At 30.8% G+C, this 27,641-nt stretch overlaps 1 protein-coding gene across 4 annotated transcripts in view; it reads left to right on the top strand.

Annotated features, from left to right (window-relative positions):
- LOC106478067 (PAB-dependent poly(A)-specific ribonuclease subunit PAN3-like) overlaps nt 1–27,641 on the top strand; it is a 66,407-nt gene that overhangs the window by 8,750 nt on the left and 30,016 nt on the right. For 3 of the 4 annotated variants that reach the window (XR_002609805.1, XM_022381524.1, XM_022381518.1), the window contains exons 3-11: nt 859–984; nt 1,530–1,683; nt 12,015–12,178; nt 14,023–14,208; nt 14,903–14,960; nt 16,711–16,866; nt 16,982–17,098; nt 19,524–19,676; nt 26,901–27,057. Coding sequence is in view for 3 of the 4 variants with exons in the window: in XM_022381524.1 (XP_022237232.1) it covers nt 859–984; nt 1,530–1,683; nt 12,015–12,178; nt 14,023–14,208; nt 14,903–14,960; nt 16,711–16,866; nt 16,982–17,098; nt 19,524–19,676; nt 26,901–27,057 (1,271 nt within the window). In the remaining variant the exon portion in view is untranslated. The remainder of the gene's footprint in view (nt 1–858; nt 985–1,529; nt 1,684–12,014; nt 12,179–14,022; nt 14,209–14,902; nt 14,961–16,710; nt 16,867–16,981; nt 17,099–19,523; nt 19,677–26,900; nt 27,058–27,641) is intronic. The other variant, XM_022381521.1, reaches the window with a different exon arrangement.

Here is a 27,641-nt window from a genome sequence, read left to right as displayed (position 1 = left end):
AAACAGTGTTGTATATCATAAGTGTCATAATCTTGTTTATAATCAAACTTCGTTTTCCTTCGAACACGTCGATTGCTAATGGTATGTATTAGGTACTGTACACTCTTTTCTTTGTTAAACACCACTATTTTTACCCTAACATTGGATTTTTCTGTTTCTAAACTTGAGGAAGAAAAAGATGAAATAGAAACTATTTAACTTTGTTTTAATTTCATCATATGAATAATAAAATCTGTGTAGCTCAGTGATTTTCAGTTTGTGGTCTCTAGTCTCCATTCAGGTGGTTCGTGGAAAGGTTGCATAATTACAAAAAAAAAGCTATGCATAGTGTATAGATCCCATTGTGTTGTGCTGAAATAAAAAAATTCAGGTGTTCTGCAGAAAAAGAACTTGTGAACTAGTGGTATATCTTGTTTTTTATTCCTAACTACTTTGTGCATGACACAACTTCCTCAAATTCTGCCACTTTTAATTTTATACTAAATTAATATGATAAATGTTAACCTGATTTTAAATTGATAATCTTTTTGTCTGTTTTTAGTGTTAGGGTCCTATCACTCTGTGATGTGTAAAAAGTATGTTTTGTAATTGTATTTTATTTTTAACTTGTATTTCAGGTTGGTTTCTTATTTCTAAGGATGCTTAAAACCTCCCTATCTCCCATTGGTTGAATATGGAATGTCTCAAAATCTACTATCTGTAAAATTATAATGTTCTGCTGACTAATATGTAGTCATAGTACTCTCAAGTCATATTGTAGTAAATCAGAGAGGCAAAAAAATATTATGTCATGGTAAGTATCTTTACTAAATGTATGAATTCTTGAAACTAACAAATTACATCATTTTCATTGACTAGACCACACCACGCACACTGTCTCCATCATTAGAGAAATCCAAATCCTTTGTGCCTTCATCCTCCAACCTGCATTTTGATGATGTTACAAGTGCCATGGCTGCTCTAGCTGTTGAAACTTCAAGAAAGGTGCTGTGCCATATAATAATTGTTTGTGTTTAGTACTTAGTTTTATTGTATATTAAATTACTATGTGATATGCTATGTTACAGGCTTATAGCTGTATAAATTAAAGCTATGTGATTAATCTTGTACTATTGAAATACACTTATTCCATTTTGTGAAATTAATTTTTTATTAATATATCCATGCACTGAATTGTAAGCTTTATCTCTTAAAGTTTGTGTGTATGCCAGTACTTTTTAAATAATTGAAAGTAACTTTTAATATTTTAACCCCCCCCCCCCCTGCAAATATGAAACAGAACAGTTCTTATATTCAGGTGAAGTTTGGTTATTAAAATCAGACACATGTGACATCTACTTGTGTATTATATTTATTTTTAAAACATGAAATTTTTCATATATATATAATATATGCATTTAGTAAAGGGACTTCTATGGTTAGTACGAAGTTGAATGTTACTAGCTTCCAAAATAGTTAGATTAGTTAACTGTAATCAAAAACCTTAAAAGCAGTAGCAAAACTGTTGCTTTACATAATGGTTATTCCAGACTCCAAATCCTAGTGCAGCAGAGTTTGTTCCTATGTCATCTGTTTTGAGACCATCTCAGGGACGTTTAACTCACAGTATGAGTACCCCATCTTTTTTCCAATATGCTCTGAGTACAGCAGGTTTGACAGCCAGTACACCTTTTGGCAGATTTGGTGAGTAAAAACCTGGTGTTTTAGTATAACATAGAAGTTGGTGGTTTGTAACTCATAACACAGAGGTTAAGATTAAGCCTAGTAGAGCTGTTATGCTGACCAGGCTAACCAATATTTAATTTTACTTCTAAGGACTTGGATTGTTTTTCAGAAGAGTCAAGATAGTAAAATTAGTTGTTGTTTGACCATCCCAGGAATTAAGTGTACCTTATGTTGTTCGTTGTTTTGTTTTTAGACATTCATATTTTGAATTTCAGGTTTGAGAAGAAGTTCTTATTAGTTTTTATGTTCTATCTTTGTTTAGAAGTATGTGAAAATATATATATAAACCTTTGGTCATAAAACCTTTTTGGTTAGGGAGTGTGACCAATTTTAAAAGGTATCATGTGTGTAATGACCTAGATTTTGTTTTGATTCATAATATCACCAGCAAGTGTATTAGTAGAAATAAACTAAATAATTTCATATGTATATCTATGTAGAACAAAGACAACTTGAAAATATATTGCCATATTTTGTGTCATAGGAAATTTTTAAATAGCCTGTATTTTAAGTTTCATAATTAACTTAAGATATTACTGTTAGTTGAATCTGAACTTTGGTTGCTTCAGCTTCAGTCATAGAAGAATCTGTGGTAGTTTGAGTTGTTAAAACATACCTTAGTACTAGTGGGTAACCTTTTAGTTTTGTTCATTGAGTACTCACCTAGTATGCAAGAAGTTTCTGGTTTGATTCCAAATAAGGAAATTATCACAGAGAAACTGGAACCCAATGTAGGGCATCCCATGACCATGAGCTAAGGTCTGTGGACAGGGCCTTGCTGATAAAAGGAGAAGAATGTTGTAGACTGAGCTGTTAAAAAGTGCCTTGTTAACAAATGCTATTATGTTAATCCTGTATCTCGGTTGGTGAAGCACAACCTGTCATTTGATAGTTCTCTTGTTCAAGCTCATGCTGAGAAAAAAAAGGAATTACGGTACCACAAAAACAATTGTCATTCAACTGAGTTAAGGCCTGACGACAGGCATTGCTTATGAGTGTGGAAAAATGTGACGGGTATGTGCTAATGTCTTCTAACATGGTTTTAATTTTCTTACTTTTTTACATTGACTTGTTTTTTTCTTTAAGTAGTTTTCAAATTACTCTTAATTTCATATGATATTTCTCTTCTGATGGTTGCCATTTGTGCGTTTGCAAAAAACATGTTTTCCTACAAGTTTTATGAACATTTTCTACTGGGCAGATGAATTGCTAATGTTGACTAAATACCACCAAGTGATTGCCATTGTTTGTTTTCAGATATGCAATAATTTCACACTGATATTCTATAAATCAAATAAATTGATAATTAAATAATGAAAACATGTTTTACTCTCATGTTTACAATTACAAATATTTAAGTAGTCAGTTAGACAATTTATTTTATAAATGTTGTTTGAATAGGATAAACATAAAAATGATATGCAATAAAGATTTGAGTCATCACAATATTTTGCAATGACCTACCATACTCACTAAGCAATAAACTTAACTTGCGATACAATATCTTACCTCTCTCACAAAATAGCTTTTCTCAATTAGTACTGCCCTCTATCAATGCATATTTTCAATGCTTGCCACTAGCTTTCCACCTCCCACTGCTAAATTAGAGACGGCTAGTGCAGATAGCCCTTGTGTAGCTTTGCACAAAACAAACAAACAAACCCCCTCCACATTTGCACTCGGTAATCACTTCTCGATTGGTAGTAGTACTGTACAGACGTGTTGGTTTTGCTCTCAAATTTGTCCAAGTTTTCCTTTATATTATAGACATCATTTTTCTTTAATATTTCTTTTTTTTTAATGTGAAAGGTTGCTTTTTCCAACTTTTCCCACTTTTTCATTGTTTTTTTTTTTTTGTCTTCAAGTTTGGTATTGTCACTATGCACTCACAGTTTCAGATAGTTACAACTACCACAGCTGTTACTGCTGCTGTGGGTTTCCTGACCACTACTATCGGGTTGAGTACTCAATTATTGGCCAAAGATGTGACTGCATTTATTTGATGAGAATTGTCCATGTTCATGCAACCTTCACCACCACAGGAGGAATATCCTGTCATGCTGCTCATTGGGTGTCTGAGAGGGAGGATATAAATTTGGACAACCTATTCCCCCACTGAATAGGCTTCCCATCATTAGTGGAATTAATGAATCAAGTTTGTGCTGTCTTATCCTTATCTCCTGTTTCCTATGATTCTAAACCTACCCTCCTTTGGTGAAGAATATATGGTCCAATATTTAGTGTTCCCTCCCTCACCTGATGTTAGGGTGCATACCCAGTATTTTGGGGATCAACTTTAGTTGGGGGTTAATATGCCTTGTCCATCAAGTACATCTGCAGATCATGTTTATGCATTTCATCGATCTTCCTTCCCATATCTTGATTCCCAACGTTTGGAATCTTTCATTACATATGTGGACACCATTTACAATAGATCCATGGGTCCTACAGGTTCTTTCAGAGGGTCAGGCCCTTCATTCCATCCACCTTTCCCATTGTTTCCTCATACTGTTGCTCCCCCTCCCCATCCTGTTTTTTTTGCCAGTGTTTGAGACTTACTTCAGAAATAGGCCATAGAACTTTGGAAGCTTCTCAGCCGGGGTTTGACTCCTGTCTGTTTGTCGTACCCAATAAGATGGGAGATTGAAGACTAGTTATAGATTTATCGCTCCTTAACCATTTCCTGGTCATACCTAAATTCATGTAGAAGTCTTACTTAACCCTTCAGTGGGTTTTCACTCCCAGGTTGTGGTTGAGGAAGGTTGGCATGTTGGATGCCTATCTACACATTCCATCTTCCAGGCTTCCTGCCATTTTCTCCATTTTGTTATTAGGGCATGCTTATCAATTTTGGGCTCTACCATTTGGTCCGGCTTTAGCTCCTTTTGCTTTCTGCTGAGTAGTCAGGTTTTTTGCTTGACTGCTTCATGCCAGAGGCCTTTGTTTCCACCATTAGATGGATGACTGACTACTTTTGGCTTCCTGTCAGTTTGAATCTGCTGTTCATACTTAGTTTCTTCTTCAAGAGGCAGCCGGAGTGAGTTGGCTCTTTAAGTGGAAAAGTTGTTTCTCACACCCACACAATATCTGATTCATCTGGATGTGTTTTTTAATTCCCTCATCAATTGGGCCCAGCCTTCTCCCCTTCATTTATGAGGCATGGCATGTCTCATTTGCAGTCTATCAGCCTCTTCCGCTCCTAGTGCATGAGAGACTATCTCTTTTGGGGATGTGGACTTCTCTCGAAGCCCTCATTCCCTTTGGTCATGCCCACATATGTCACATTCAGTGGGTGTAACTTGACCAATGGAGCCTCTTTCGGGATCCCTTATATGCTCTTAAGGTGTTTTGGAAGTTGTGTGGCATTGGAGTATTCCAGATGTGATGCTCCTGCCACACATTTTAATGCACAACTTCTTCATTTTTGGTCTCCTGTTCCTCATTCTTTGGCTGAAGCTGTAGATACTCTCCATCAGTATTGGAAAATATATTACCTGTATGCATATCCTTCTATTCATCTTCTTCCCAGGGTCTTTTCATTGATTCAGACAATTCTGTGTTGTGTGTTCCTAGTGACTCCATTTTGTCTTGCTCAGATGTAGTTTCCATTCTGCACAGGCTTTCTACCCCTTCCTTTGCCATTTTTTCCCATGCACCTTCATCTACCTCAACCAGGTGTGCATCTTCCATCTATTCTCACCTTCCAGCTTCAGGAGGTCCTATCCCTTGCGAGACAATTCAGATTCTCCAGCCATTTGTCACGTTGATTGCCCATCCTGTACGTTCTTCCTCCTTGGCGGTTTATCAGCATAAATGGTATACTTTTCACTCCTGGTCACTCTGCTGAGGATGTCATCCTTCACAACGTCCCCTACCACAGTTGAATGATTTTTCACTTGGCTTTTCAATAGGGGACTGTCAGTTTCCTTGATTAATGGCTATCGAGCTGCATTATCTTGCACATTCATCTTTACAGAGTTTGTCTCTGTCTTCCAATCTTCCATGTTGTCTATGTTGTTATATTCTCATTGCCTTTTCTGTCCTCTATGGCCTGTGTCTCTCCTAGATTGGAATCTCCATGTTGTCCTTCATGCTCTCACTCCTCCTCCATTTGAACCTTTGTCTTCATATTTCCTGTAAAGTTTCCCTATTCCTCATATTATTGGCTTGTGGCCAGCAGTGATCTGTGTTCTTTGTGATTGACACTCGTGTGATTTTCCACAGCTCCTATGTTCTCCACTTTCCTAACCATTCGTTTTTGCCTGAGACTTCTGCTGCTAGGGGAGGGTATTTACACTTTTTCTCCCATTCCCTTATCCCCCATTTCCTTCAGTTATGACCATTCTGATCCTGACTGCTTCCTGTATTTGGTCTGGGCCCTCCAATTGTATCTCACTCTGCTACCTTACATGGTTCTCATAACCATTTGTTTAGTCCATTATCTACATCACGTGGCCATTTCTTACTCGGCAGATTTTCGTTTACCTCCAGTTGCCACCTTACACACTGCACTGTCGTTATGACTGATGAGTACTATGTTTTAGTTATTTCTTTCTTTACAGGGGTCTTTATGCTAGTGTATTATGGATCCCACTCTGTGGTGAGTGGTGCCTGATTAGGTATACTTTTTTTTGTAATATCTGCAATGTCCATCCTTTGACCAGGCTCGATGTCAGTTATGTTGTAGCTCTTCCTACTGTGGACTTGATGTATAGTTCCAGATGCCGCTAGGTGTTGGTTGTGTGTCTCCATTCAATTGTCATCTATGCCAAATCAATTACATTGCAGGATTAGATTACTCACACTGTCAAGATGGGGTGTTCTATAGGACCACTAGTGGTCTTTTGCTTCATAAATATTTTTGTCCCAGATCATACACTCCTAGACAATCATGAGTAAAGCAGACAGGGATTGCTCCCCATCCATGATGCTCCGTGATGTTGAGACTCTTTCTACTATGGACCTAATTTACAATTCTAGATGCCACCAGGTGTTGGTTGATTGACTTTATTAACGTGATAGCTCTGCTTTTCAAATTAGAGTGTCGTGATCACCTGTTGCACTGTCTCTAGTGATGCCATCCTCCGGACACTCCAGCAAGATTTTACCTCCTTTATTCTAGTAGAGTATGAGAGTCCTTGCCAATTACCAGTTCCTAGTTGCTGGGGTGGTGGACCAACTACTGCAGACCTGATGTACAATTCTAGATGCCACCAGGTTTTGGTTGTAGCACTATGCCATATTAATATATATATATATATATATATATATGTGGCAGATTGTCTTTTCTGCTGTAGCATTCCTCCTTCCTACCATTCTCCAGATGTACATTCCAGGTGGGTCTGGTGTTGGGTGGAAATGACCTGGTCAGGATTAGAATTAAGCGTCACTACCATCTGTTGTACTCTAGCCACTTGACACCCAGGAGTCCCATTAATAGGTAATACGTATTATGGTATTTCTTCATGTTTTTCCACCTTTTATGTTTGTGATACAGTCATAAAAGAGCAAAGAGTATACCTGGATCAGATGTGGGTCGGTCTTCCACTGTAGTGTGATATTTTATTTTTTGGTTCCACACCTCATGGTTTCTCTTTGGGCACTTCCTAAAGGGGGATCATATTTTCACTAGCTCTCCACCAGTTCAGTGTGGGATTCTAGCTATTTTGGGAGAGGGGGGGGGGGAAGATATTGCATCAGAAGTAAACATTTTCCAAAACTGAAAATGTATTTCCAATAGATACTTAGATACTTACCTCCTCTCACATTTCCTGCTCAGCCTCCCCACTTTTGGTGATCTGTGGTGTAAGTCCTACGAACAATCTCGAAGTGATTAATGAGTGCAAATGTGGAGAGGGTGCTGGTTACAATAGGGGTTGTGTCGCACTCCTATTGGTTGAGAGCTGCTGCTGCATAAGTTTTTACATGTGGATATGCAGAAGCAGGAGGTGGAAAGCTAGTGGCAAGCATTGAAAATTTGTGCCAATAGTGGGCAGTACTAATCAAGAAAAGCTATTTTGTGAGAGAAAGTAAGTATTTATCAGAAATACATTTTCAGTTTAGGAAAATGTTAACTTATCTGATTTGTATTTTATTTGATGAACATAATTCAAAAAGAAAACTCGTGTTTATAAACATTGCAACTCAATAAAAACCATATTATATTTATTAAAAAGTACAAACACCATTCTTTCAAACATAGAACCAAACATCAACAAGATACCTTTATTAAGTCTTAAGCAATCTTCAGTCATGTGTCTTCTTTGCTTCGTACTGTATCTATATATTTCTGTGTTGTAAACTACTTGTACCCGATGCTGACAAAACTTTCTCTAAACATTATACACTTGTTGCATTTTTAATAACATTTTCTTTGCTACATATTCAACCCATCCCTAAACTGTATAAATTTATCTCAAGTTAGCTGATGTCTTCTCATTGAAGAAATTTTCTGTAGCTTTTAAACAGATATAATTTTACACAAAATACTTTCAAAATTCATAGTGAAAGGAACTGAAAGAAAAGTTTACAGAAATTATAAAAAAAACTCTCAAACCTATAAATTTACTTTATTAATACATGATACTCTAATATTTGCTCTATCCAAACATATTCAAATTTTATATAATTTTTTTCAAAGCTGTGTTTTGTTAGTAAATGATCAAACCACTTAATGTGACACAACATCAAGGTTTCAACTAAGGCTTGTACAAATGTTAAAGGAGATGCTTTAAGATCAAGAAATTGGTAATATATTCTCAAAGGATGATACATTTTAGTAAATATAGTTATCTTTTGTGATGGGTAGGAAAATTCTAAAAATCATTAATTAGTAGGTTGTTTTGTTTACAGGTAAAACTTTTTGCATCTGTGCAGAAATGACAATATTAACTTTTTTTCTTCATGAGTTAATAGATATCAAAATATAGAAAACATTGATTTTAAAATATTTTTGAGTTAAAATTGTTTATATACTTAGAATTAAATGGGCAGAGCACAGATAGCTGTTTTCTGGCTTTGCGATTAACAGCAAACAAACTTAGAATTAACATGTAAAATTGCCTTCAAAATTTTTAGTGTAAATATATGAAATGCTGGAGGAAAGTTTTCTGGTAGAGTAACTTAGGAGTAAATTGTTTTGTTCATTCTAAACTCTTGTACATGAAAATATACATGCAAGGTAGTACAAAACCTGTGACAACCTGAAAATAATACTATTAATCGTGTTAAGCACATTTCTTCTTACAAATTGCTTCACCCAGTGGCTTAGCAGTAAGTCTGAGGGGTCACACTGTTGAAAACCAGGTTTCTATACCCATGGTGGGTACAGCACGGTTAGTCTACAGTGTAGCTTTATACTTGACAACAAACAAACAAAACCCTACAAATTTCCACCAGACTACTGTACTAATTTACTGAATTTTGTTGATGAAAATCAAAATATTACTTTGTAACATTTTCAAACAAATTTTTATATAATGATAAACTTTATCACACTAAAAACATCAACAGTGTAATATTAGAAAACAAAACGTGACTAGTTTTGGCTATAGGCCTACATCATGCATAAGTTAGTTGAATACTTCTTATATTGTTGGCATTATTTTTCAAAACACATTTAAAACTCAATAAATGATATTTAATAAACAGCAGTGATTTTCATAGAAAAATATATAAAATAGAGAAATATCAAAGCTTGCTAGATGGAGTATTAATGTTTAAAATTTTCTAACACATGATTCAATGGTGTTTCAAATTATTCTAAACGTTGTTAGAGATCCATACTTTGAGAAATTGTTACTCAAAACTGGGTTGATTTGTTCCAACTGGACCTCTACTACTAGCACTAGTGATAAATGTATATTATTATCATTGTTTTTATACTTGTAACTACACACTACTAGGAACTTTAGTAATAAAATCCATTAGAAAGTATAAAATTCATTATGAGTAGCCCAGTTAGGTTATAATCCAATGATTTCAAAGATTTATTTCTAGTAATATGGTTAATATGAAAATGAAAATAAAGACAAACATTCCAAGTTTTGTAATTAAAATTAAATAGTTATAATTATGTTTAGAAAAAAAATTATAAAATCGACATCGAAATACATATTTTAGTGTTCATAAACATTATGCCTGTTTTGATTTTTTTTTAAGCTGTCGTTTATACAGTTGTATCATTTGCATTTTTTCTTATTTTGGATAGCAACAATATGAACACACATTTTTCCCAAGTATTACATCTTCCAAACAATGAAAAACTGATTTTGTAGTATGTTATAAGAGTTACGGTTGTCCTAAATAATACTAACTGTAAACAGTTCTTGTACTGCTAGTCCTGATGCAGCTGCAATGGTGAAATATTGGCTGAAAGTGTTTTATTATTATCTGGGAAGCATTGGTAATTTTTTTTTCTAGCTTTATTGCCAAAATGTTTAAATCCCTCCAATATGCACCACAAATTCTGAAAACAGCACTAACTTTAATGAAAACAAATCTCTAAAGACTAGAGTGCATGTACACACACACACACACACACACACACATTGTTAGTGTGTCTGGAAAAAGCCAAGGCATGAAAATCTACCATGGCAACATTTAACTGACATTCATATTGCTGTATTCACTTAGAAATAATCGGTTATTCATTAAGTATGTTTCAATGCATTCAATATTAGGCAACATGGTATTGAAGATATTGTAAACAAAATTAAAGAATGTTTTAGCTGCTAACAGATTTAAAGTGTGAAGATAGTTAAAGTATTCATGAATAAAGCAGCATTAAAATGAAATAAGATGAATTAATATCCCCATTGCAGACAGAGCTCAGATAGCTCACTGTGTTGATTTTTTTGCTAACAAACAAGGCAAAGTAATTTATCATGTAATGATCTTGTGTTGGTACTACAAAGAACATGTGTGAAAAGACTGTTTTTATCACCATTAGGGCAAAAGCAACTTGCTAGTAACAAGTTTTTTTAACATCTCTTCAACTATAAAATAAGTTTTTCTATGGGTGCTTGGTGTACTTGTGTAATAATAATAGTAAAACTTTTTTGTTACATGAACCTAGTTATTTAATGATTGAAAAATATATCTAATAATGAACATGATAATGTACGTAGATAAATTTAAATCATACCTAGGAATTTTTTTAGGCTTGTTGGTAACACAATTAACCAACATTCTATTGTGTGGGGTTGCAGCTGTTTTTACTATGGTATTAATAATGTTGTATTCCTATGATACTATATATTGTAGAAATTTTGAAATAAAATAATAGGATATGATGAAAATTGAAACATTTGATGATCTCAGTAATAGAAAATGTTCTACTTGAAATTGCCATACATAGTGCCCAGTTTAATATGTCATGATATTTCAGTTGGTATGGGGTTTAAACACTGTTTCATTTGCCATTTTGAGGTTTCTCTTACTGTACAATCAGATGAAAGAATCTGTAGGGTATAGGCAACAATCTGGTTTGGAAAACTGAACTAGAGTAGGAGATGAAAAGTAATCAGTCATGGTTAACCTGCAGTGAGGAATATTTCATAAAAAGTGAAAAAGACTTAAATACGATTGGTAATTGGGGCTGAAAATATGTAATTAGTACTGTTAAAAGTTGAGTAATTACATTAAAGGTAACTCTTTTTTTTTAACCAGATTTTGCAACATCATTTACTTGCACATCTTGAAATATTGAATTTATAACTTAAATGCTTGTTAAAATGAGTTTATCTGCTAATATTATTTATAGTAAATTATTTCTTACAAGATTGACCTTATTTAAAATACGCAGGAATGTTATAACAAAATAAAGATACTTTAATTTCAAATAAGAATAATCTACATTTTTAGTAGCATTTGTAAAGTTACAACTAATGTAAACAAACTTCAATAATTTAAAACTGTAAATCTGATTTTATGTACAATCTTTTTGAGGTAAAGTGGATAATATTATTGTGGACATACTTTTTGGCTTGATAATGATGTAATATTATACATAAGTTTCTTGTTTTTGTTGTTAGTTATTTCAAAGTCAAATATATCTTTGTAAAATTTATCTTTCCACTTAAGGAAGTAATAATAACATGTAAATTTAATGAACAAAGTTGAAAAACATCCAAGTTTATATTGTGATATTTTTTACTATAGAGTCTCATCATATTTATTTTAAGTGTCACATTTTTCAAATTTTAGCGATTGAGTTATGAGAATAAATAAAACAGTAATATAATTTAGTAATGATGTATATATGTAATGTAATGATTTTATTTTTACAGATATGTCACAGGGTCACAGTCCATGTTTGTCTCCTGACCAATCTCCTTTGGTTAGTAGAAAATCGCGGTCTCCATTAACAACAACTTTTGTTGGAGGCCCTGCTTTAACTTCTACAACTACGACAACCCAAGACCAGTTCCCATCATCAGGGACAGTCTATCAAGTAAGTTTATATGTCCTGCCTTTAGAATTTTGGTTTACGTTTGTAAAGGTCTCTAGTTCCAAGCAGGTGAAGTACATAACATAATCTTCAACATAAATTGTATACCAAGATGGTTTGTTATTGAATATTGAAAATCAAATTACAACCCATGTAGTAAATCTTCAACATAAATTGTATACCAAGATGGTTTGTTATTGAATATTGAAAATCAAATTACAACCCATGTAGTAAATCTTCAACATGAATTGTATGCCAAGATGTTTTGTTATTGAATGTTGAAAATTAAGTTACAACCCATGTTGTAAATCTTCAACATAAATTGTATACCAAGATGTTTTGTTATTGAATGTTGAAAATTAAGTTACAACCCATGTTGTAAATCTTCAACATAAATTGTATACCAAGATGTTTTGTTATTGAATATTGAAAATCAAATTACAACCTATGTAGTAAATCTTCAACATAAATTGTACACCAAGATGTTTTATTATTGAATATTGAAAATTAAGTTACAACCCATGTTGTAAATCTTCAACATAAATTGTATACCAAGATGTTTTGTTATTGAATATTGAAAATTAAGTTACAACCCGTGTAGTAAAATTATCTTGCGTAAAGTAAAACTTGAAATAAAAGTTTTGAAAAGGGTAACATATAGTTGCTGTTTGTCTTCAGGTATGCTCATACTGATGTGGTGTGGACTATATTATATGTGATTTCATTCTACACCAGAGTTTTACACACATACCTATATCACTAAGCATGTTAGTGTTTAGTAGGTAAGGATGAGTTGGGAAAAAATGGATGTCACTTATTATGTATTGCTCATCATAGTCTCAAATCTCTCTTATAACAAACTAAGAAACTCTTATGAGTACCTAACTTAGGTTGTCAAAAGCTATTAAGATCTCCAGCTTAGCCAAAAAACATTGCTAAAGTAGAGACTCTGCAAGTAGTGTAACAGCCAATGTTCTGCTGATTATTCTAATTCTGGCATCAGAAAGGCTAGCTCACCAATACTTCAAGTTGTTATGATGATTTACACACCAAAATGTTGCATTTCAACTTGGGGAGTGCAGAAACAGTATACCATTTCACTAACTTCAACACATGATGTCAATCAAGACAACTCATCATGCAGGCTAAACTGCTGTCTTCATACCAACTTCCATTCATTAAAAAAAGAGGAGAAACAAGTAATAAAAAAAAACAAAGGATGATGTAGGGGTGGCAATGCCAAAATGTACAGAAACAAGGTAGGTATGAATACACAAAACTACAAAAATCCCTACGTAAATAGCAACTATGTCAATGTTAGATACTTATGGAAATTAGCCATTGTAAGACTTTGTAGCATTATTTAGTTTAAATGCTTTTATTCAAATCTGAATTCATGCAAATGAAAGAAATTCAACATTTAGTTGTAGATAAAAGTATTTTCTTGGAAATATTTGACTACTTATGTAGGGGCTTTTGTATGGTTTTGTGTATTCATCCCTACATCATCCTTATTTTTTCAAAATTTTTTTACTACTTGTATGTATATATATACACATACCTGCCAGACAGTTATAGTTAACAGACTTTTAGCTTTGAGATGTAACACTACTTTGTTTCTTGACCTTGGTGGATATTCTTGAATATGATAGAATCTAAATAAAATATCAATAATAATAATCAAGGTCTTAGAATGACAGGCATTATTCCATTTGAACTGTTTTTAATTTGATAAGGTTGAGCATTATCCAAAAATCATATTGATTCACTAATAGAACATTAATATTGATGTAGGAAATTGTTAACGTAGTATAACCTGACACTAGTTCATATTCTTTGAATTTTAGCAAGAATCAGTTGGAGGAACGACATATTTTTTTGCTGCAGAAGAAACTGGAACATCTCCAAAAGAAACACCTGCACCAGTTGTTATGCCAGATTTTACACTGTACTCGGGAAATCCTGCACATATTGAACACATGAAACCAAAAGCCAACGCCCCTTCATTCTTTCTTCCTGATGAACTCAGAATGGTAATGTTCCTTAGGGTTAGATATGCTTTTGTAAAATAGTTACATTCAAGCAAACTGTTTTTAGAACCTGTACATTTAGACAACATGAGTGCCCACTTAGCAGGTCCATTAAAAATAATTTATTAACTTCTGAAAAGTACTAAAATTATATGTTTATTATGTTTTATAGTTTTTCTCTTTTTAGCAAATTAGCTGACTTGTGATGCACATTTTAGAAAGAATATTTCTTCTTTCTGTTTAGTTTCAGACAGTGGTTTGTTCTATTATAACAAAACCATAGCTGAGTCATAGATTACATATTTGTATTTTAAGTGTACAGAATGTATCAAAACAGGGTTGATTAATTTACATTATTAATGTTGTGAGTAAACAAATATTTAAGTTCACAAACTTAGTTTTAGTTCACAATCAACAAAATGACTGTATGGTTTATTTATATGTTGTTGTTTTTTCACAAACTACTTAATTTTGTAATGAAATTCTTTAATTTTTACAAAGTGTCATGTAATGAAAAAGATATTGAGATTAACTTTTTTTTATAGAATGATCATGGTTATTTACATTTGTACAAGTGTATGTTGACTTTATATAATTTAATAAATAGTGTTAAAATCACTGCAGTGTTTTATCATTCATTGAAAGAAATATTTTGTGCAGTATTCTAGAATTACTACTGCTTCTTTATTTTTATCAGGATATTTTGCATAGGCGCACTTTAACCTTAACTGAAGGCAATCCTCAACACTATAAAGGTAAAATTCAGTCATTTCAATTTTTGTGGATTTTTTCATAATTTTTTTTCTATAATATTGTATATTTCATACCAAAATATCGTAACACCTGTAAAATGTTCAAAAGCTGACAGTGTGTGATCTTTAGACTTATCAGGTTGGATGATCTATGTCAAAGAGATAATAAAATTCAGTAAACGTGAAATGACCTGACCTATTTGATGATCATAGTGTACTATGAGTACTAGATAAAGGATGTAGTATTTAAAAATGTAATAGGCATCATACTAATGTCTTATGACAAGTATAATTATAATCAGGCTTCACCATCTTGTAAAAGGCATTCACACCACAACAATTGTTGTTGTAATAAATGGCTTATATAAATAGTGTTCTGACCACTGCTGTTCTTGTTGTATTCTATCCGGCCTGAAGAGCTTTGAATTAAGTGAAACATGTCGTTGGCAATGAATATGGAAAGTACAGTGTGGTTGGAACACTATTATTATATATTCTTCTAATTCTTGAAAATTCTTAAGGGACTCTAAAACAAAAGTAGTGTTAAACATATAATAGGCCTAATACTAATGTCTTATGACAAGTATAATTATAATGTTTAACTTGTTTTGTTAGGTATTTTGTAAGTAAATTTTGATCAGTTAGTACATTCATAGGTGGAAGGTGTTAAAATCTGTTCAGCTATACTGTGATCATGCTAGTATGCTGAAGTGTGAAGCACAGTTTGACTTCATTAAGTGTAAACTCATGGATATTCATCAAACAGTTCTGATAGTTTTACTATGATTTTACTCTTAGTGATTCTTTAGTTGATACATGATTGAAAAATTTAAAAAAATTGCTTGTGCTAAATAAGAATGGATTTTTATTGGAATGGAGATATTTTTAGTGTGTAATTTACTTTACTATGGAATTTTTTTTATTATGGCATGCTAAAAGGTTCACATACTGTCTGAATGTTATTATTATTATCAAATAATTGGTCTTTCAAATTCAATAACTTACATTGGTATTAAAGTAAGTTGTTGGAACAGATTGTTATATGTATCATCTTGATAGTGCACTTGCTAATATAATTTGTGTATTTGTTCTCTGTATTTATTCATATGAAAAGGCTGACTGCCTAATTCTCTTCTGTATATGGTGAAAATTTTAAGGAGAAATTAACTGATTTACTATAATACATGTTTATAGCAGATATTTCTTCAAACTGAAAAGATGTAGCATTTATTAGCAGTATAGGGATCTATGTTGCAGTTAGCACATTTTCTTTAACTGTTTCATGTCAGGTAAAGTTTTTTTTTGAGACATTAAATAAAAGGCTTTTTATATCCAAGTTAGCCAAGATATATGTTAAATTAATTAATATATTTTGGAACTATTACAAAAGAGTTGGATGATCTTTTTTGAATTAAATACTAGTAAAAGACCTATTTTTGTGGAATTCTGTAAAGAATCAATCTTTTGATATTAGTTAAATCTTTTCTAAATTAAATATTTCTAAGGTTGTGTTTTGTCATAATGCATGTACATGGCAACTGGTCATATACATGACATTCATGTACCATACATGAGGATTAAGAAATTTATATACACATAGAAAACCTAATAGTAATACTAATTCCTAAAATTAGAATGTTCATAGTTAAAAATATTTTATGATGTTTGTAGTAAATTGTATGATCTGTATTTTGTAATAAAAAAATAATGATATAATGTTCATCCACCAAAAGGTTTTGTATTTACCCTTTAGAGCTTCCCTCTGAGGTTGATAACTACCACAACCTGTGTCCCTTGGAGCCCACAAAAGGTGCTCCCACCAAATCTGCAACATTTCGTTTTGTGACTTCTGTTTATAAGGCCACAAACATCAAAACCGGTGTTCATTACTGTTTGAGAAGGATACATGGTAAGAAAGAAGTGATTCAGTATTTTAAAATTGAGTAGGTTTTCTTTAGTAGGTAATGTTCCTTTAAATGTATTGAGTTTTGGACATTATTACATATTGTTTGATATTTCAATAGGTTTTCGACTGACCAATGCAAAGTGTATGACAGTAGTAGAAGCCTGGAAGAAAATTCAGCACTCTAATTTAGTGCATTTAAGAGAAGTCTTTACTACCAAAGCCTTCAGTGATCATTGTAAGAGACTTTTAGTTATTTTAGCATGAATTAAAAAATCTAATAATCAAAATTAATTTTTAATTGTTCTCTGTCTTTTGAACAAAAAGTGGTGTTATATTTATAGGCTCTAGCCAGTTTTTTTTATTATTTATTATCAAAGGAAGGTGCAATGTGAAGGTGGGAGCATTCAACATTTTAATAAATACTGAGGAATTTGGATTAATATAATTTTAAACATCAAAGGAAAAATACTAAATTTTAAAAGCTGAAGTTTAAACATGAATCATATTTTGCAATCAAACTGAATTATAAATACCTAAATACAGTTTGGCTAATTATTTAATTGAAGAATAAAATACTGACTTGTATAGTAAGTCTTTATTGGGTAAAGATAAACCTACTGGAAAAACATCCCAATGAAGACAAACCACTCTGTCAGTGTTCACATAAAAAAATATTTTGTTGAAATGCTTTTTCATTGTTTTTTCTACTGCTAATACAACTAAAAATAGAAATCAAAATTAAATAGGATTTTTACCATAGCTATGATTTGAGAGACAATAAATCACTAATATAATTAGTACTAATAAAGACAAATTCAGTTATTTAAACATAATGATAAACTATTATAGATAAGTATTTGTTCTTAATGTGAAAAGAGAGGTTAATGATTCATTCAGCATTTGCATTTGCACATTTTTTATGTATAAAAGTAAAATTTTAACATCCAGATGATGAAAATTGCTTTATAATGCATCCTGGAGATACAGACTAAAATTATCTTCTTGCTGCTCTTTTAATCCGATTCACCATCGTATAATTTTCAATAAAATTTATATTTTTGGTCTGCATTTTGCTTCAGTTCTACACTGCAGCACCCAAACAGTTTTCTGTGGTGTTATGGATAGAAATATTCTATCCCATTTTAAGGACCTCGCCACACAGAAAATTTACTTGGATGTGTTGTCATCTATTAAGAGGAGAACTCTGCGGGAAACCAATGCATTGTAGAAAACATCCAAATGTTACTATAATTAAAAAGTAATAAATAGAAAATTAAACATTCTGATGTTTTGTGTCAAAAATATAAGGGGGAACCATTTTTTTAAAATGGTTGTGTTTCTGGGTCTCAAAAAATTCAAGTAGAAACACTAATACAGAGGTGCTTAAAATTAATGTTAATGTATTGAAGAGCAAACTACTAACTTTTTGAGGTGAGTTTAAGAACAAATTTTACTATAAGTGCCAAATTTAACTAAGAGAACAGTATTCTTGTTAAAAAAAAAAGAAAGAAAGAACATTAATGAAAGATTTTCATTCACAATATTTGTAAAAGTAAATGCTTTACTACTTTTTCAAACTAAAATGTTTTTCCTATTAGCCTATTATAAGTTAGTCTATCCTGTAATTTAAAATGCATTTTGTTTTAGCTTTATTATTTTAGTGAATAACAATCTAGAATTTACTTTATTGCAGTTTTAATTTTTATTAATTATTTATATACTAGTATAAAAGCCTGTCAAAAATGATGGAAAACCATTATTGAATGATTAATGAAAATTATAGAATTTAACTAAAACAAATTTGTCTGTACCTTCAAAATGCACCTACTATTCACTTATTTCATCAGTCTCGAGGTAATTCTTTAATCACCACATTTTTAGTAAAAAGTATGCAGAAAAATGCAGAAAGTACATGTGCACTCTGAAAGAGACTTAAATAGCACTATTTTAGCCTTTTCACTGTATTCTAGGTCAAGAAGTAAAAACATAATGCAGACATTTTGACACAAATTTTCAACTCATTTGACTGTGCAAAGGATAAAAGATGTTTGGTAGTAATAAACGTTTATTTTTCTTTTTTGTTTTAAGGCCAAGTAGGTAACATATGTGTTAAAATACCAAAATAATATTTATTAATCAACATTTATTCATTACTTCAAACTTTTTAAACACTGACTATAACATCAGTAATAGTAGGCCTACTTATAGTCTAATTCAAGCATTTGGCCTAATACATAAATGTAACATAAGGCTTAGCAGAAACACTACTTGGTAAATTTTATTTTGCTTTTGGCTACAACTCAACGTCATAAAACTTCTGAATTAAACTGTTTTACTATTATATCACCAAAGTTATCAAAAAAGAAAGAATAAAAAACCTTTCTAATAAATCAACATGAATATTGAGAACCATAGTTGGCCTAAGAATAATCAGGTGATAGTTTTGTTGCTAAGCGACAATGTATATTATTGAGTATTACTAAAAAAAGGAGCTTGAAAGCATTCTCAACAGAGTGACAAATGGAATATGCCTTTTATAGTTGTACCATGTTATAACTAATTTTTGGACACTTATTTACTATGTTTGTCTGTAATTATAATATAATGATGCAAATTTTCTTCCTATAATTTTTCACATTTTTTTTTATTTTATCCTTCAGCTATTGTGTTTGTATATGATTACTATCCTGGAGCTGATAATCTGATGAACCAGTATTTCAGCCAGCCAGGACTCACCATTGGTATCAATGGATACCATTCAACAATGTTCAATAATGTAGATGGAATGGCTAGATCGTACGCACAAAACAAAGGTGAAAAGAGACATGTATTTTTAGACTAATGTTTTTATGAGATTTATCTTTGTTTGATTCCTATATTTTAATAGTATTTGTAACACCCAAGAACAGTTCACTTAAATTATGTGTTATATAGAATAATATATATCCTTATTCTCACCCAGTCACCCAAGTACTATATGTTGAAATGCCTTATCAATATTAATTACATTTTCTTTTAGCAAAAGTTAATATATCTATAATGACTAAATTTTTATTCTTTTTCATATACTTGTCTGACTTTTTCCACAGTTGTTTTATACTTTATGAGTCACATATCTGAATTAAAAGTAATGATTAAACTGTATAAGCTTAATAATATAAAAAAATCATAGGCAGAGCATTTATTGTTAAGTTCATATTTTAAAATATTCCATACTGGCATTTTTGACTTTTTTTTTAGTTTTACACAAAGTTTGAGTCTTCATATCAAGGTATCGGTAATATTGAACAAATGTTTCTAAGAGAAAGTGTATTACTGTTGAATTCAACTCTTCCAGCATAGAGTTTGTTGATGTAACCTTTTAATATGAAACCTAATTTCACATAATTCCTGCCCTTAAGTAGCACAATATTCAATATAAATATATGAGTTGAGTGCCTATCATATGATGGTAAATGCTGAATAATATTTCTTCTGAAAATTAAATCAAAATAACTGTTTTATGAAAATGTTTTCTAAAAGATAATTATATTGTGGTAACATTATACATACATGTATATTTTTATGTTTTGTGTTTGAATCTTCTTCTTGGTAAAGCCTTATAGATTGAACCATGCAAAAATACTGGTTCTGACCTGCAATTTATTAACTGTGATGGCAAAGGCAATGAATTTTATGGAGAAGGGCAAATTCATGAACATATAACTTTTCATTAAAAATGCTTTTACATTTTTTTGACTAAATTTCTAAAAATCTCTTATCAAAGGTGAAAAACATCAATAATAATGTATTTTTGCACCATCTATTATGTTAAGAAGATATATAAGTTTTTTTGACACATTAGGTGACTCATGTTTATTATGTAATATGATATTATCCTTTATAAAATATATATATATTTTTTAGCCACAGTTGAGCAGTTCATATAATGGCTCTGAGTTTTGGACTCAGGAGGTCAAACCCTTTGATTGATGTATTTGACCACATCCAAGGTCTCATAGATTTATTTATTCTAATCCTGCCTAAAAGATTTTCAATTTGAGGGTGTACACCTGCCCCATGTTTTAGGTATTGCTGGTGCACCAAAATGTAGCTAATAAAAATGGAAACAAAGGTCATGTAGATTAATTTACTCTAATCCTGCCCAAAATAATTTCAAGTGCCATGGCTATTGAGGTTTCCCTCTTTGTTTGAAATATTCAAAGAGCTTGTTGTAAATATGATACTATGTGTATAGGAAAGTAAATATAATAAATATGTATATATATATATATATATATATATTAACATAAAATCCTGATTTGACTGGGATTTAAACTCAAGACTTCCAGATGATAGTCGAGCACTATAACCACTGTGCCACCCAGTCTTTGTAATTAAATGTTAACAAATCATTCAAATCTCAAATGTAAAGTATCATGTTATTGTGTTTTTTCTAATATTGTAATGTCTTTCTCACAACATGATGAGTTAATAATTTAAAAAAGTTGTAAAAAATCTCCACTGAAATGGGATTTCAACTCTAGACTTTTGCTGGAGACAAACCACTGAGCCATTGTGAATGTACCAACAGACATTCAAGTGTTCTGACAAAGTTAGCATTCGGAAAAGAGAGTGGCTTTTATTATATAGATATAATTCTACTATGAAATTTCAGGAGTGTATGAGGTTAGATTTACTTTAGGATAAGCAGTTGGGATTTTTTTACTTTATCCAAAACAAATTAATTAAATTTGTAACAAACAGAATTCTAAGTTTGAATATTTCAGTTATAGTTTTATTTTGTAAGTGAACGTAAAGATCAGACATAATTTTTGAAACTAGATGTCATTTGCCTTTGTGAAAAATAAGTTACTGTACTGGAATGATTTAATTACTTAAATGATTAGGCATACAAAATAATACAAAAATTTCATTAACAGAACACGATGAAAGTGATTCCATGAAGAGTTTTTCAGTTAAAATATTCAAAATGAATTTAATATTTTGTTGCTTTCTAGGTGTATGGTATTTCTTTAGTATTTAATGCTATTGCTTTTCAAGCCTAATTTTTGATATGCTGGGTTTTCATTTGTAAAAGACATTTATGAAGAATAAAAGTAATTTGTCTCTAGAGATTGCAAATGAAAACTATTGCCATAAAAATATTAAGAGTTAAATTTATTTAATTATATTTATGTAAGTAAGAAGCATTTCTTGGTTAGTTGATAGTAAATATTTAAAACAGAAATAGCCATTCCAAAAATTTGTAGCAGAAGTTGAGAAAAACATTGATAGTTACAAACAAAATTGAAACTTTATACATGTTGCCTTGTATTAATATTTTCCATATTTGCACCAACTATTAGAAATATTTTCAAAAGTGTAATGTTATTGTGTTTTCATGTGTATGTGTGTTGAGAAATTATATAAGGTTTGACAACATTGAAAATCACTAAAATGTGTAGTATGTGTGCTTGGTGGTATAAATATGTTAATCCACTAGAATACACTGATACATAGAAAAATATGTGATGTATATACATAGTCCTGCTTATTTCTTTTGTTTTATCCAGTTAGAATAATGATTCATGTGTTGGTTCCTTTATACATTGATACATGGAATATCAATGTTTATTTTCAGTTGAATATCATGTCCACGAATACACAATTTAGTGAATAATCAAGTAAAAACATAACGTATTTCAGATAAAACAAGAAATTAAAATATCTTTTTGACATAGAGTAGTTGTATCATGTATACTTATATGATTTTTAAGAATTAGAATTAGAAAACTTACATCAAATGCTACTTCATTGTTATCTGTGTTATATATTTTTTATCAGTAAAGCTGTGTACATCTTTAACTTTTGTTTAAATTATTTTACCGCAAAAATTAAGTTTCAAGATTTTTTATATATATAATATATATCATAATTTTTTGTAATAAAACCTGAAGTTTTAATATTCTTTTGTACCCTGATGAACAATAAGCAAATAGGTAGTGAGCAGAAAGTAGATCCAACTTGACATATTACTCTTCCTAAGTTATTTATTCATTAGTGTTATATAGGTGACATATGTATATTTAGAAAAGTTAAAAATTAAAGAAGATGATACAGCATAAGGAAGGGTAGCATGAATCTTATGCAGCATATCCAAACCTTAGAAGAAATATAATTAAATGGAAATTTATGAAAGAGGAGAAAAGAAAAAAATTGCAGCCACAATACAAACATCCAACACCGTGGCCCAAATCATAAGGAGGGTCATCATGTAATGTGCCCTGGTTTTTAGAGGTGATTGAATCTATCCATTTTAACCTCAACTCTTTTGGCCTCACATGATTAAGAAAAAAAAAGAAATTGGGCAGATGTGGGTGCTCTAGCCCACAACGTTCCCCACATTTTGCTGTCTGCAGCTGGATGTGCGAAAGTGGTTGCTCACAAGAAAAAAAAATCAAAAATAAAATTCAGAAATGAAAATAAAAAGGCAGCAAGAAATAATAGAATACATTACATCAGGGGGGGGAGACAGCAAAACTGTCCTTGAAGTTAGCATTCCAGCCTGCAATATGATGTTTGGACATAAATACCAAGATGTTAAGGTATTGCTATACTAAGCTCAACCAATATTATAAGTATAGCTCCCATCCTTCACCCTTCCATGCTACTATCTGGATCTTCAATGGTTCTAAAGACATCCACACAGTAGCAGGTCTTATATAGGGAAGGTGATATAATTACCACTACATTAATCTACCTATACAAGATATGAAATGTCCAATAAGTAGTTCCAATTATTTTCCTTACGATAAATTTTAGAAATTATTTTTTATTGTGCATATTATAATATTGTTTAAATCACTATTTTCAAATTTGTATAAACATTTTTTGTATTTATTATAAAATAATTTAAAATATTTAATTAAAGTTTTCTCATTAAAAATCAATTTATGTACTAATATATTAATATTAGATATTAAGAACTGTAAATTATTACAAATTCTACAATACCTAAGAAGCTGTGAGTGAAGAATGCTCTGTATGGCATTTGGTGGTACATTACTGTTTGGAGAGGAAAGTCCAAAAATTTCAAATGTAAAATCATTTCTTTTGTCATAAATATTAATATTACAATAATTATCTTAATGTTGAAATCTAAATAATGTGCTTCAGTATTTGATATAGAAGTGTTCTCATTCTTTAAAACTGTAGGATAAATGTTACATATGTAATTACTTATTCATGGATTATTAATACCAATCAAATCATCAATATATTTGTATGTTAAGGAAAATAATTCTGGATTAAAAGTTATTTCTGAATTTATTTTCGTAATAATGAAGATATAAATTGGCAACACAGCTCAAATAATTAGCACCCATCGGTATAACATTTATTTGTTTATAAATGTACTTATCAAAATAAATATAATTATTTTATACACAAACTAAAAATGCTTTTAATCTTATTAAAAGTTTGTTTTTCTATTTCTATGAGTATATCTATAAATTTGTTTATTAAAGAATTTATCACTATTCCCAAATCATTAAGTGGTATAGATGTAAACAATGTAGGAAAATCAAAAATATTTTGTATTACAGAATCATGTAAAATTTTAGAAGTTTATAAATCATTAACAATTTTATGTTTAAAATTAATTGCTATATATGACGATTTTATTATTGACAATTCTTTAATTATATCATTTAAATTATTTACCTTAAGCCTAAATTTTATAATTTCAGAAATTAAGTGTTTAACATGATTATTTTGAAAATTAAATGTCATTACCATTTTTGCTAATTCTTTTATCTTTGAAATGTTTAGTTTATATATAGACTTGTAAAAATAACTATGAATCTTTGTAAGAATATGAAACTTGTTACCTAAATCTGTACACAAATTGATAAAATTAATCTATTTTATTTTTACCTTTTCCTCTAGGTTTTCTTTTTTTAGACTTCTTGCTAATACTATCAAATAAAAAAAAATTGCCAATACAATTACTATTACTTGAACTTATAGGAGTAGCACCATTATAATCTTGATTCAAACCATAAGGATATAAAGTTTTATATTTAAGAATGTAATTTTTTTTGTAATTAATTTATATCTATATTAACAATTTCTAAAATTGTAATTACTACTGAAGCAAAAGGATGAATTCTGAAATGTTCTAATTCAATCGTATTTACAACATTATTTTTACTTTGAGATCTATGCAGATTCATGCGAATATGTAGATTAGAAGTTTGTCCCATATATTGCATATGATATATATTATATGTTAATAAATAAATTACCTTTTTTAATTTGCAAAAGGTATAGTTACAAGTAAGTGGATGAAAAGAACTAAGAGGACATGTGAGGCATAGCTTACTATCACATTTTCTGACATTGTAGCCAGAATAAAAAACTATAAACAGCTAGCTAGGCTGAATACAGTGGACACATGATGGATAACTAGTGTCCACAAATTAAATAAAAGAAAATAATCATAATATATATAATGAAATGGGCATGTGCATAAATTAATACAGTACCACGCAACATTCATTGATACTAATTATTTAGAAAAGCTAAAAATTAAAAAATAGAATACATCATAAGGAAGCATAGTGTGAATCGTACTTTGATGTAATGTATTCTATTATTTGTTGCTGCTTTTTTATTTTAATTTTAATTATTATTATTTTCTTGTGAGCAACCACCTTCCTACATCTGGCTGCAGACAATGAAAAGTGGTAAAGATGTGGGCCTTGTTGGCTAGAGCACCCACATATGCTCAATTTTTTTTTCTTAATTGTGTGATGCTGGTGATTCATGCTACCTTTCCTTATGAAGTATTCTCTTTAATTTTTTGGCTTTTCTAAATAAATAAATTATATATAGATAGACAGATAGATATGACACCTATTAAACAATGTGGCTTATAACATTAGTGAATAAATAGCTTAGGAAGAGTAATATTTCAAGTTGAAACCAACCACATTTTAAAAATGTATGTACTTATTACTCATTGATGACCAGGGTACTATAGGAGAATATTAAAAATCTTCTCTCTCATGAATTTACATTTAATTATATATATATATTACTGATGCTTTCTTATGGAATTTTTTAATCATCAAAAGCAGTATCAAACTGATGTGACATTTTTATTCAGTCCTTCACTGATTTTTGATAAAAGGTATTAATTTTAATATATTTATCAAATTAATTTGTACAGATGTTTTTTGTACTAATACTGTTCATGTTACTACTACTTCCTGGCTTTTTTTTTTTCATTTTAAAATGAAGGGAATATCGGGAGATTTATCTCAAACCTGACAAATATTTACATTATTAGTATATTTATACATTTTACTTTAGGTATGGGTTTTTTAATTTTTATGTTAGAATGTTTTTCAGCATTCCAATTTTCAAAAAAATATACTGCATGAATTTACCTTGAATAACTATCGAATGACTGTTTCACTTTTTTTTTTCTTTGTAAATCAGGTAATATTATAGTTTCTGTATTATGGTTTTGAATTTGTTATTTTTGTATCATGAAATATGTAAATTTGGTTTGCATTTGACACATGAATAATTATGTTTGTCTGTAGGAAGTTTATGCAGTATGTGGTTTTGCATTTGCTACTTCTGTAAGTCTACGAAGCTGATTTTGGGGATGATTGTGTACCTGACTCTATATATGTTTTTTGAGTTTTGCTGTAATCATCTCTAAAAATATTTAAGACAAGAATGGCCTCATACTTGGCACATTTTTTGGAAAGATTTTTTTGTTTTTTTACCATATACCAGATTTGTTACAAATACTGAAATGGTTAAACATTATTGATAGAATATTGTATAATTATATAGATTGTAGTTTTCTGGTTTGTTGTTCTTACACCTTTATGTTGCAAAGCTAGACCAAGTGAGTTATAGCAAGTGTGGCTGTTTTTGTCTTTAAAAAGGTTAAATGCAGCTTGTTAATTGATGATAAAAAAATTTAGTATGAATAGAAATTTTGTTGTAAACAATATTACAGTTTAATTTGTCTTAAGCTTTAGGTGGGTTGAGGCAACATGCAGGACTCTTACCTGAGAGCCAGATTTGGGCCTATGTTGTACAGCTAAGTTCAGCCTTACGAACAATTCATGCTGCTGGCCTTGCATGTAGAGCCTTTGAACCTACAAAGATTCTTATCACAGGGAAGTCCAGGTCTGTATATTGTGTATTCATTTTAAATAATCTGTACAAAGGTGTTATAAATTTAGTGTGTGATAGTGCATCATACAGGGTTGTGATTGAGGCTGTTAATATGTTTCCAGAAGTTGTGTTAATCTCTACCTTGATCTAGTATGTTATCAGTAGGTATTATATTCTTTAATGTGTTACTGAATTACATCAACCTTGCTGTCAATTTAAAGTGAAGTAGCCTGACATGTTCTTGGAAGACACCATGCAATGTTTTGAAAAAGTTTCACTGCAAAAAAATCAGTTTGAAAACTGTTCACTATTCATTTTAAATAATATGTACAAAAGTGTTATAAATTTAGTGTGTGATTGTGCATCATTAACATTGTGGTTTGGTGGTGATTACACAGTTTACTTATGTAAAAATGTGGACTACCAGAGATGTTATTACTACGTAGTGGAACTACCAATATACAACCAACTTGGTATGTTAAAATACCAACATGGTACATTCCTATTACCAGTGGTGGGATTCAACTGGTTCGCACTGGTTCGTGCAAACCTGTTCTTAGAATTTAATGACCTCCACGAACCGGTTGTTAACAATC

Source organism: Limulus polyphemus, unplaced genomic scaffold (genome assembly GCF_000517525.1).
Source record: "Limulus polyphemus unplaced genomic scaffold, Limulus_polyphemus-2.1.2 Scaffold8, whole genome shotgun sequence".
In the NCBI taxonomy this organism is placed as follows: Eukaryota; Metazoa; Arthropoda; class Merostomata; order Xiphosura; family Limulidae; genus Limulus; species Limulus polyphemus.
The sequence above is the reverse complement of the archived record's forward strand: the minus strand, read 5'-3'. Positions and strand labels throughout refer to the sequence as shown.